Genomic DNA, 12,837 nt, shown 5'->3' with positions numbered 1-12,837 from the left:
TGTATGTGTGTCATACTTAGGCAAGTAACGTGCCTTTAAATATCCTTTGTTAAAATCTCAAAGTGTGTGGGAAAATATGTCACAAAATGTCAGTGAGACATTTATGTAAAAATGAAAACCTTTATTCTGACTCATAAAAGGCATCAATAAGTGATAATATACAGTTAATACATTTTTGATTACCAATTAGTAGGGCCAGACGGAATCTGCGGACGTTTTTTGCTATTTCTGCGGAGAATTTTGGTATAAATCTGCGAATTTCTGCGGAATTATTTTGGGAGTATTATAACTAAACCTTAATATATGAAATAAAAATATTATCTTTTAAACTTTTATTTAATGTTTAAAATGCAAATCCAATTAGATTCACTTTATTTGGTAAATAAGTTTGTCATATAATATATCTACTAAAAGACAGAAAATCTTACTGCATAAAATATAAACTGCATTGTACATAAATCAGATGAACATTTTCACATTAGTCAATAATATTACTGACATTAATAAAAAAAAAAACAGAATAAATATAGATTTACACACATTCATTTAAGTAAATAAACAGAAAATCAAATAATTCTTGTTCTAAATATGCCTGAAAGTTTTGGTTTACAAATTGTTGTTAAATACATTTTAGTGTCTCCTGTAAATTATGGTACAAAAAATTTATACAAAAATCAAGTCAAATCACACAGGACATATATAGACAGAGATGAACAATCAAAATGTCTTCCACTTTTTTTCATCTTTGACCCATCGGTCACAAAAACGGAGACTAAATTAACCACTTGAAAAGAATTGAACACTTTATTGTTTCAAGCACATTAAACAAAACAAAACTGAGCTTGCTAAATTATATTCTTATTCTAGAAACAATATGATGATGCTGACCAAATTTTAATTTTGATTTGAACAATTGATTTTTAATAAATGTTCTCCTCACCTGGTTGATACGCGTAGGTGGAAAAAGCGTACTGTCTAATTTTAATGTCAGTGTTTTATATAGATCTAGATTGAGAGCGCTCAATTCCCTGAAAAATCCCCTATACCAAATGAATGGAACAAAACATACACATGCCTTTTACAAGGATCAATACAGAGGTAAGCAAATGTCTGCTTGTTTTCTGTAGCAGATGGGTAGCACAATCCACTGTGATCCTACAAAAAAGATATCATTAATAGAAGAAAAAAATGCTGACTGCATCTTTAGAGTTAACCGTGCACAAGAAAAGAATTAAGGTACATACATAAGCTGAAACTTTTAAAACTGTTGTGACCACATTGATCTCTTTTGTATCAGTATCCTTCTGAACACTGGAAGACACAAATCAGATAATCATTAAATACTGATAAGGTATCATGCATGACCAAAATATCACTTAAATAACACTATAAGTAGTTTGCTTATATATTTGAGTAATATTTAGTTTTTTATTTATTTTAGAAACACATTATTATAAACTACAAAAATGCAACATCAGTTTTTCACCTGACCAAGTCTTTGTACATTATTTTCACGGTCTCAATGTAAGGATCGATGACATCTTCATATTGGCAAAGTTCACCACCCAATACCATATGTTTGAACAGCCGGAACAAAAACTCCTGACGATCACTGGGGCTGATTATATGATGATATTCAGAGTCTGCTTCAAGCAAAAGCTGCAAAAACCAGGCCAAAAAACAGCTAAGTTTAGTGTTTGTTCAGTTTAAATGAACTCTTGTTTAAACCTTTGAATAATAATAGTAAAAATAATAGTTTGATCAGACATTAAATGCAAAACCACACAATTGCAACTTAATAATAAAAATAAAAGTAAAAATGATGTAAAATTCAGACAAATGTCTTTATATTAAATATCATGTATGAAGTTAAACATAGTTACATTTTCTAGAATTATGGCCAATAAAGAAATTTGTGTCTGTAAAAGCTACCTAAATATGTGAAATTGTGACATTGAAGAGTTGACAGGAAAGACGTGTAACTTTATGTGTAAGAGTAACTTATTTTGGGTTTATCCCCTTTCATGTTTTCTACAGTTTTGCTTTTAGTCAGGGAGTGTGGTAAGACGTCTTTTTATTTTGTAATTGGGAATTTACAAATTTTGTTTGTTATTTAGGCCTTACGGGGTGATGCGGTGGCGCAGTGGGTAGCACATTCGCGTCACAGCAAGAAGGTCACTGGTTCGAGCCTTGGCTGAGTCAGTTGGCATTTCTGTGTGGAGTTTGCATGTTCTCCACATGTTCGTGTGGGTTTCCTCTGGGTGCTCCGGTTTCCCACACAAGTCCAAAGACATGCGGTACAGGTGAATTGGCAGTTAAAACTGACCATGTGTGTAAGTGAGTTTGTATGGATGTTTCCCAGTGATGGGTTGCAGCTGGAAGGGCATCCGCTGCATAAAACATGTTCTGGATAAGTTGGCGGTTCATTCTGCTTTGGCGACCCCAAATTATTAAAAAGACTAAGCCGAAAAGAAAGTGAATAAATGAATGAATTTTGGCCTTACTCTCTCCGGATGATTTGGCTATTTAAGTATTGTTTAAACTCTTTTAATATTTAAAAAGACTGGCTTTGCTAAGCCATAAATAAAAGCTACATTTTTCTGAAATCTTTATCTCAATTTCTCTGTTTTTTCCCTTATATTTTTTAAGAGAAAGATGTTGTGAGGCTGGGATAAAGGAAAAGGAGATTTCTCAGTGCACTTTATGAAATATTAGTTCATTATTATTATTATTACTTTTTAATCTTACAAATTTAATTTCATAGTTTTTATTTTGTTACCTTCTCTCTGAAGCCCTAGAAAAGGAGCAGACTATAACAACCATCAACATGTAATTCTCTAATACCTAAATAGCTAGGTCCGTCAAGTTTTAGGGTCCTCTTGAAACATTTCCTTAAATAATACCCTTGGATAGCATCTATAAAAATATTTGAAGATAAAATAATTCATACCATCCGTAGCTCATCAAAGTCAGGATATATTTCATGGTAACATTTGACAATGTGTCCGGAGGGACGCAAAATTCCATTTGAGTAAATTGGATCGAATATATCCACTGAAACTTTTGTACATGGGACAACTTCAACATTTACATGTGTTATGTCTCCTGTAAATGGGTAAAAAGACAATAATAGGCTTTATTGAAGTGTATAAGAAGTTAACATAAAACATTGAAAATAAATTCCACTGTGAGTATACTTTATCAGAAATACGTAATAACATACCCAGCCGTGTCCATGATCCGGTGGGATCAAGGACATTTAAATTGTGCTTCACGCATGGATCTTGAAAGAAATTCTAAAAGAAATAATGTACACATGTGCTATTCAATGCTGCGGTGACACTAAATGGCGAAATTAACGAGATAGTTCACCAAAAATTACAAATTCCCATCATTTACCTGTTTGTGTGTTGAACATAAAAGATGATATTTTGAAAAATTCTGAAAAACCACTGACTTTCATAGTATTTGTTTTTACTGCTATAGAAGTCAATGGTTACAGGTTTTTTACATTTTCTAAAAATATATTTTGCGAATAATAGACAATAAAAACCATTCAAGGAATCGAGGGTGAGAAACTGTATATTTTTAAGTGAACTATCCTTTTTTTGTGTAACTATTTACCCAGGCAAAGTCATTGCTTCTATAAGGCTGGAAAGATTGATCAAAGTTGAAGGCTTGTGCTGTAATTCGACCCAGCATGGACCTAAAAGACAATTGGAAACATAATTAACAAAAAATGCAACATCACAAAAAGATGGGTAAGATCTTCTTTTAGAATTTGTCATTGACCATTTCATAAGAGAAACCTTTTTTCAGTGTTATTGCAGTTTCTGCAAGATATCCAAATGCTGATAAAACACTTCAGCAGCATTTAAATTTAAAGAATTTATTTTAAAAGTAGAACATTAAGATGAATTTAATCTGAAACTCATTTCAGGAGTCAAGGGAATTAATGCTGTTTCGTCTGTATAGGATTTTGATCCTTAATGCCCTATAACCATTGACCTATTTTGTAAATCTTTTTAATCTTCTTTTAATACTCTACTAAAGAAAGAAAACAGCAACACTCGAATCTTGGATGGCCTAATGTGGGTAAGTAAATTACCTGTAATAGCAAACAAAATTTTAGTTAACCTAATTGACATTTAAAAAAAAAAACACAGGAAAGTACCTTACAAATTTGATGACTCAAAACACCTACACCAACTTTAGGACAACATATGTGTTATGTTAAGCACATTTCATGGACTAATTACGTGAACAATGCTTATAAGTGTATTTATTTGAAGCAAAAAAATAAAATAAAATAAGCTTTTTTCTGTACAGTAGTAAACTGTGAAAGTAAAACTATATTATATGACTATATTTTTTATAAATAGGCTAGAATCATCGTTTGTGGGAGGGCAAATGTGTTTTATTTAATTAAGTCACTAAAGGCTCATTCTGAGATAAGTTGCACAGTTTTCGCTTTTGTAACGGATGAACATATGTCGTTTTATAAATCTTACTAAATGTCCTGCCCATTAATAAAGTGTAAATTTGGCACTGATAATATATTTAATCTAAGTTTAAAAATATTAAGATGAACTGGGACGCCAAAAATTATATTTTTAGCAAACATGTTTACAGACACACAATTAAACGTCTGTTGTCGAGTGAATTTAGTTAAACCGTACAAACACATCACACACTTACCATTTCATCAGAAGTCGCGATGTTTTAGGGTCTTCCTGAAAATTAAAGCTTTTCGTGGAAAGCAGATTAAAGTTAAACGTTTGTTCAAATGAAAGTTTCTCCTCCGCCATGATGCCTATTGTTGTTGTTACCATGACAACTAAAAAAGAGTCTCTCGTCTGGGGGAGAAAAAAGGTCCATCAAGCAAACGTTTTAGGCTTTAGAGCGATGCTTGTGCCTGTGAAGTGACATTTGACTTCTCAGTAAGTCCAACAAAAATTACGTTTGGGATTTTATGAGTCAGATACTGATAAGTCATATTTCTAGACGCTATCAATAACACTATTTATAGAGTTGCAATAGCACCTCTCATTTGGTTACTTTTACGTTGTGATAATTTTAGAATTACTCATAGTCGTAGGTGTTTATGATTTCATTTCAAAAAGTTTTGTAGACGTATTGCATTAAAAAAATAGACATAAAAGAGTCATATCTTTTTTTCATATCTATAAAAAAGAAGTGAAATTAGAAATGAATATGAACAACACCCATGCTGGCTTATCTCTTTACGTTACCTGTGCAATACAGCAAGCAGTCATATGTTTTGGTCATCCAGTGTTTTATAATGGGCATATTGCATACTCAACAGAACTGTCTAATATCTAACAGATGTGTTCTTGAGGAGAGCTGAAGGACATTGAATCCCTTTTCACCATGACCAAAAATTCTGCAAAGCATGCTATATGTATGGTGCAAATCACTTATGGCTATACATTTGAGATTACCTATGCAGCTTGCAGTGCTTTATAGTAGCCTACTTTTTAACTGTTTGAATGATGGGAATCATACTCATAAGGCTTTGCTAGTGCCATTCTTTACAAGCTAAGCTACAGGGAGCGAATTGGACAAATGGCTCATTACAAACAAGAACGTATTTTGCCAGTCCTAGTGTTGTGAAGGTAATCCATCTTAGTTTTCCTGCTGTCAGGTCCAGGATCGACTGTGTTTCTGGAAGGAATTTCATTTACGTATGCTGCTTTGGGTCCTGTTGATTCCCACCTCAACCAAAAGCAGTGTCACATTTCAGCATCTGGTTTTCATAGCCAATACAGGATGTTGTTGAAATGCAATAAAGTAACAGTAGTTTAGAAATGAGACAGAATTAGTCTGGACACTTTTTGTTCAGGTGAGAACTGTTGTTTGTCTTTTTTTGTGAGGTTTAATTTTTTTTCTTTTTTTTCTGTCCAGGCAGACCAGCCCACAAGACAACACAGAAGACGATGTCCATCTCTTTGGAAAGTGCACGTCTGCACACTGTCACATGTGGGACTGCTACATACACCAGGATGATCTGGATCACTTTATTTCTGCCTCTTCTTGCATCATTAACTGTGGTGAGTGCTATAAATGTTTCCTGTCGAGTGTAATTAGTTAATTAATTGATTCATTGTCTTAACATCTTGATTATTTTAGTCATTAAATGAGATATGCTTGCAATATCTGATCATGTCTTTTATATTTAAATCAAATACATATTGCATGAAAATTGATTTAAAAAACAAAATGGTAAGGGTGCTTACATAACTGGTACTTATATAACTCTAGCTGGTAAAAAAAGAAATAAAACAATTTATCAGTTTCCTGTAAAATAACACTATGTTCAATGTATATTTTATTATTTTTATTATAACAGTACAAATTAACAGTGTGCAAATCGATATTTTGTTGTATGCATGCTGGATTACAAAAGAAGCTCATACCTGATGACAGTGATGAAAATTGCAATCTACTTTAGTGCATTCTCACTACTTTTGGATTACTTTAGAATATTTTTGTTCTAATTTGTTTAAATTAGAATAAAATACCCCCACCCCCACCCCCCTGAAATATTATCCCCCCTGCTTAAGGGAGAGCTGATTTTTCAACACATTTCTAAACATAATCGTTTTAAAAACTCATTTCTAATAACTCATTTATTTTATCTTTGCCATGATGACAGTACATAATATTTTAGATATTTTCAAGACTATACAGCTTAAAGTGACATTTAAAGGCTTTACTAGGTTAATTAGGGTAACTAGGCAGGTTAGGGTAATTAGGCAAGTTATTGTATAATGATTATTTGTTTTGTAGCCTATCGAAAAATATTTAGCTTAAAGTGTCTAATAATATGGACCTTAAAATGGCTTTTGAAAATTAAAAACTGCTTTTACTGCCAAAATATAACAAATAAGATTTTCTCCCGAAGAAAAAAATATTATCAGACAAACTGTGAAAATTTCTTTGCTCTGTTAAACATCATTTGGGGAAATATTTTAAAAAGAAGAAAACATTCAAGGAGGGGCTAATAATTCTGACTTCAACTGTATATAATTTTTTGTCATCAACACAAAAATTAAATTATAAAATGAATTAAACATTACATCTGAGTTTTTTGAAACTGATGTAAAAGAATTGCAAGTCTTTTATGAGCTGATGAAAAGCAAATGATTGACAGCTTCATGAAGAGTGTTTAATTAAAAGTATTACAAATAGGCTACATTCATTCATTCATTTTCTTCTCGGCTTAGTACATTTATTAATCTGGGGTCGCTAAAGCGGAATGAATAGCCAACTTATCCAGCACATGTTTTACACAGCAAATGCCCTTCCAGCTGCAACCTATCTCTGGAAAACATCCATACACACTCATACACTATGGACAATTTAGCCTACCTAATTCACCTGTACAGCATGTCTTTGGACTGTGGGGGGAAACCGGAGCACCTAGAGGAAACCCACGCGAATGTGGGGAGAACATGCAAACTCCACACAGAAACGCCAACTGACCAAGCCAAGGCTCGAACCAGTGACCTTCTTGCTGTGAGGCAACAGCACTACCTACTGCGCCACTGTCGCCACAAATAGGCTACAATTGAAATGAATAATAAAAACAAAAATTAGGGCTGCACAGAGGCTTAGTGGATATCACTGTCACGTCACAGAAAGAAGGTCACTGGTTCAAGTTCCGGCTGGGTCAGTTGGCATTTCCATATGGAGCTTTTGTGTTCTCTCTGTTCGTGTGGGTTTCCTCCGGGTGCTCCGGTTTCCCCCACAGTTCAAAAACATGCAGTATAGGTGAATTTGAGTTTCCCAGTACTGGTTTGCAACTGGAAGGGCATCCGCTGCGTAAAACATATGCTGGAATAGTTGGCGGTTCATTCCACTGTGGCGACCCCTGATAAATAAGGGACTGATCCTAAGGGAAATGAATGAATGAATAAATTAATGAATGACTTAAAACAAAATCAGACACTTGAACTTCTGAATTTTTTTATAATTTCAGGGTAAGTTGTTTTACTGACTAAAATGTTTGGGAATCCCAGCATCACACAAACAAACATTAACAAAAATGAAAACAAAAATGACATGGTCCAAAGAAAAAGGGTATTCCTTTAGAAATGAAAATATAAAAGAGAAAAAAATGAAGTATTACAGAGAACAAATGAATTTTAAATAATATATGCATTTTAAATGTAAATTATCTGCATTTTTGGAACCTTATATTCTAGATTAGATGTAATAATTTACAATTTACCACTGGTCTCATTGGATGCATTTGTCCCCTAAATGTTATAATGTGGTGTACTTTCTTTTTTTCAACAGAATGGCAACACAGTGGCTACATTAACTGAAGAGTTAGAGGATGTTTCTCCCCAAGAGCAAAAACTATATTATCACAAAGAACCAAGCAAAGACAAATGCACCATGCCATGTGAAATGACTGCAAAGCTAATGCGTGATGAGAAACACTCCTTGTGCAGTTGGTGTTTGCATGTTTTTAATAAGTTACAGATTCTGCTTGTACTTCTGCTTAATAATCCGTAGATTTGACCCGTTCTGTTCTCTATACAACTCCTAGCAAACCTCCAGCATACCATGGTGTCATATACAAGAAACACAAGGAAGCTGATTAGAGATCTCATTGAGGAACAGCAGAAGGCTTTGGAATTCCTATCAAGCCAGGTGAAGAAATACTGTAAAATATTCCAAACTTTCAAACCAGTTTTACTTCTGCAGTCTAAACATTTCAATTTGATTAGATAATTGATCTCATGGCCAAAGTGAATACGCTCAGTTCAGATGTGCAGAGAAGCAACAGTGACATCTTTTCTGTAAAGCCCATGGAGTCCCACGGTAAGATGATTAACATGCTGCCAAACGTTCCTCAAAATGTTTATTATCTTAGTGAATTCCCTCTCGTTTCACAGGGAAAGACTGCAGTGACATAAAAGAAACACTAGGTGCCGTTTCCCCAAAAATCCCAAGTGGAATTTACATAATTCAGCCAGAAAACACAGATGTTTCGTTTGAGGAAAGTACCTCCTTTTATTTTGTTTAGAAATTTCCAACCACGGTTATTTTAATCTAACAGCAAATTACAGATGAAAAATGAAGTGTGTTGAACTGGCTGTTTAATAGGTGTTTTGTGAGATGGACGACATGGAGGGAGGATGGACAGTGATACAAAGGCGGACAGACGGTCTCACTGACTTTAAACGAATGTGGTCACAGTACTTGGATGGATTTGGACACTTACCAGGTGCAGTATCCAAAATCAATAGGTCAAAGGTTCTACGATGGACCCTTTTCACATTTCTGGATTTCTCAGTAGAGGAAGTCTTCATAGTTGGATAAACTTGAGTAAAGCGCAGTGAATGGCAGAGTACAACAAACAATTCTATTAGCTAAAATAATAAAAGAAAAACTCCATGAAGGCATTATCAAGACTTGCAGAAAAAGAATAGCGTGAGACCGACGGCAGCCAGAAAAATTTCAAATTTACTGTTCTGCCTCATAGACTCAGCATTAGAAACACCTCATGTAAGTGGTAATTCGATTTTTGTAATTTGATGCATCAAATCACCTCCATTGTCACTTCTAGGCTCTCATTTCCAGGAGCCTATTCTGCTCTGATTGGTCAGATGGCCCAGTCTGTTGTGATTGGTTAAAACACTGATTACGCATTAAGATTTTTAACTTTCAAAGTTTTTTTTTAGTTCACAGTTAGGGTGCTTTTATGCTTGGTTCAATTGCCTGGACTGTACCCAAGTTCGATTGTCCCCCTTGTCACATTTTCGGTTGGTTTGTGTTCACATTGTCTTTTTTCCTTCCGAACCCCGGAAAACTTGTGTCATCAAGCTACTGTTGTGTGTACGGCTGTTGCTAGGTGACTTACACTAGAGCAATTTGCCAAAATGAAAAGACATACGCACAACAGCTTTTACTGATTCTTTTGATTTTGGACATAAAGAAAGTGACTCGCGTCCATCTGCTGTAATAATATTATAAACATTCAGAACATAACCCAATGTCTGCAGAAGCTGTTTTTGGAGGAGACAAGCAGACATTAAGTAAGTAATGTGGATTTTATATAGCGCATTTATTGTGTGGCCATACACCCAAAGAAATTCACAATCATGAGGGGGTCTCTCCACACTTCACTTGGATGATCCGAAAGCAGCCACAGGACAACGCTGGCTGCACACACCACACACTAGCTATAGGTAAGGTGGAGAGACAGCGATGAAGCCAATTTGGTGGATGGGGATGATTAGGAGGCCATAATCGTGAGGGTCAATGGAGGCAATTTGGTCAGGACACCAGGTTACAGCCCTACTCTTTACAAGAAGTGCCATAGGATTTTTAATGACCACAGAGAGTCAGGACTCTGGTTTAATGTCTCATCCGAAAGACGGCGTCCACTGACAATTTGGTGTCTCCATCCCTTTTACTGGGGCATTAGGACCCACACAAACGGCAGGTTTCCACTTCCAACAGCAACCAAATTTCCCATGTGGTCTCCCATCCAGGTACAGACCAGGCTCAGCCCTGCTTAGCTTCAGTGAGTCTTGGTCTGCAGGGTGATATGGCTATGGCGCTGAGGACATTATCACTGTGTTTGCCCTGGCTTAGTCCTGCTTGTCACCAAGGTACAGTACGTGATACACAGACACACAGACGAATGAACGTTATGAAAACAATAGTTTGTAATAGTTGAATAGCCGGTGGTTCACTTCCAATATTTGGTATGATTGCATTCATACCAAAAGTGAACCAGACCAGAGTTCGCATGAATGGTACCCTAGACCACCTCTTTCAGGCAGACTTGGGTACGGGTAAAGTCCAGAAGACACGTTCACACTAGCTAAACGTGTGGACAAATGTGCTAGTGTGAAAGCACCCTAAGGGTTAGGTGGGCACCCCTGAAACGTAATCGAGTCTGCCTGAAAGAGGTGGTAAGGGGTACAGTTCACGCAAACTCTGGTCCAATTCACTTCTTATATGAATGCAATTGTACCAAATAATTGAAGTGAACCGCCAACTGTACAACAAACTATCATTTTCATAACGTTCTTTAGTGTGTGTCTGTGTATCACATACTAATTTCTGCTTGTCTCCTCCAAAAACAGCTTCTGCAGACGTCGCGATTTGTTCTGAATGTTCATAATAGTTTTACAGCAAATGGACACGAGTCGCTTTCTGTATGTCCAAAAGCAAAAGAATCAGTAAAAACAGAATGACTGCAATGTACGTTCGTCTTTCCATTTTGCCGCTTTGAATTAGTGTACGTCACCTAGCAGTACACACAACAGCAGCTTGATGATGCAAGTTTACCGGAAGTTCAAAATAAAAAAGACAGCGTGTACCGAGAAGGTGCCAAACGGGAACAATCTTGGCTACGGTCTAGGCAACTGAACCAAATGTAAAAGCACCCTTAGTAAACACTCAAGGAGAGTTATGACAGAATTTATTTGAATGGTGATACACTAGAAGAAATGGTCTATCAACCTGAAACTCCATTGGCTGCATGATATCAGAAGTGACGCAAATCTGCAATTGCTGATGACTTGCTTTAGCAGTTCAGAACTGTCTTTCAGTATACAAATTACGTGTTGTTTACTTTCTCATTAAAATGTTGCAGGTGAACACTGGTTGGGTTTGAGGAAGATCTTCAGTATTGTGAATCAAAGAAACACACGTTTCCAGCTGCACGTGTCTCTGATCTCACAAGATGAATCCACGGCCTATGCTTCATATGATAGTTTCTGGATTGAAGACGAAACCAAATTCTTCGCAATTCACCTTGGCAGATACGCTGGTAGTGCAGGTCAGCCAATTGCAAATACTACGCTGCTTTTTCCATTAAATCAGCATGGAAAATGCAACGTCCACAAATTCCTTCTATGTCTGCTGAGGAGAAATTTATAGGTGGCACTGTCTAGAAGCCTACTGAAATTCGAACCGGTTTCTCTTTTTGCAGGAGATGCATTCCGTGGGTATGACCAAGAGCAGAATCAAGACACTGCCCCTTTCAGTACCACTGATGTGGACAACGATGGCTGTTCTCCATTCTGCACTTTTGGGGATAAAGCTGTTGAGAGCTGCAGTGTGAACCAGAACAACACCGGATGGTGGTTTAACCAGTGTGGAACGGCAAATTTGAATGGCTCGCCAATGGAACAGGACTTTTCCACCCACTCAGATATCCACTGGGACACCTGGACCAAAAATGGCACACTTGTCCAAATCAAATCAGTGACTATGAAGATCAGAAGAGTTGAGATCCCGAATTTAAAATAAGCATCTGTAAATGATGCACTGAAATGGAACAAGTTGTTTTTTGAACTATAGAACTTGCACCCTATGTTTTTATTTTTATTTTTTTTCCTTTTTTGAAACATGACTAAGGGCATCATCCAATAACTTCATCCTCATTCAATCCAAGGCGTAAACCTCCAGCTTCTTTGTAAGCCTCTGTTCATCATTATGAACTATGAATATATGACATAGTATGACAGAGATATTGCATCCACATTGGAAGGGCATCCACTGTGTAAAACATATGCTGGATAAACTGGCAGTTAATTAAGCTGTGGTGAACACTGAAAAATAAAGGGACTAAGCTAAAAGAAATTGAATAAATGTTTAAAACAAGCTCTGGAGCAATTGATTTGTTAGTGCAGTTTATGTGAATAATTGTGAATGTTGGCATCTTAACCTTGATCCACATACATACATATATATATATATATATATATATATATATATATATATATATATATATATATATATATATATATATATATATATATATATATATATATATATATATATAAC

The 12,837-nt window shown here is 35.6% G+C and overlaps 2 protein-coding genes across 3 annotated transcripts; one reads left to right on the top strand and one right to left on the bottom strand.

Annotated features, from left to right (window-relative positions):
* Positions 1 to 761: 761 nt before the first annotated feature.
* On the bottom strand, positions 762 to 5,006 carry cfap300 (cilia and flagella associated protein 300). 2 transcript variants are annotated; one of them, NM_001077345.3, is made up of 7 exons: positions 4,699 to 5,006; positions 3,625 to 3,706; positions 3,224 to 3,296; positions 2,951 to 3,105; positions 1,487 to 1,659; positions 1,245 to 1,311; positions 762 to 1,155 (listed from the first exon to the last, which is right to left on the bottom strand). In NM_001077345.3, exons 1-7 carry the CDS (start codon positions 4,830 to 4,832, stop codon positions 1,021 to 1,023), a joined length of 819 nt encoding a protein of 272 aa, NP_001070813.3. In that variant the 5' UTR covers positions 4,833 to 5,006; the 3' UTR covers positions 762 to 1,020. The 2 variants fall into 2 exon arrangements, with proteins under 2 accessions (NP_001070813.3, XP_073790598.1); XM_073934497.1 differs by lacking the exons at positions 2,951 to 3,105; positions 3,224 to 3,296 and having other exon boundaries at positions 786 to 1,155; positions 4,699 to 4,839.
* On the top strand, positions 4,064 to 12,662 carry angptl5 (angiopoietin-like 5). The gene is made up of 9 exons (XM_068216048.2): positions 4,064 to 4,095; positions 5,926 to 6,071; positions 8,323 to 8,479; positions 8,579 to 8,682; positions 8,760 to 8,853; positions 8,928 to 9,032; positions 9,140 to 9,259; positions 11,642 to 11,827; positions 11,981 to 12,662. The coding sequence occupies exons 2-9, from the start codon at positions 5,958 to 5,960 to the stop codon at positions 12,298 to 12,300; spliced, it is 1,200 nt and encodes a 399-aa protein (XP_068072149.1). The 5' UTR covers positions 4,064 to 4,095; positions 5,926 to 5,957; the 3' UTR covers positions 12,301 to 12,662.
* The last annotated feature ends 175 nt before the right edge of the window (positions 12,663 to 12,837 follow it).

The sequence above is a fragment of the Danio rerio genome, chromosome 21 (assembly GCF_049306965.1).
Source record: "Danio rerio strain Tuebingen ecotype United States chromosome 21, GRCz12tu, whole genome shotgun sequence".
In the NCBI taxonomy this organism is placed as follows: domain Eukaryota; kingdom Metazoa; phylum Chordata; class Actinopteri; order Cypriniformes; family Danionidae; genus Danio; species Danio rerio.
The sequence above is the reverse complement of the archived record's forward strand: the minus strand, read 5'-3'. Positions and strand labels throughout refer to the sequence as shown.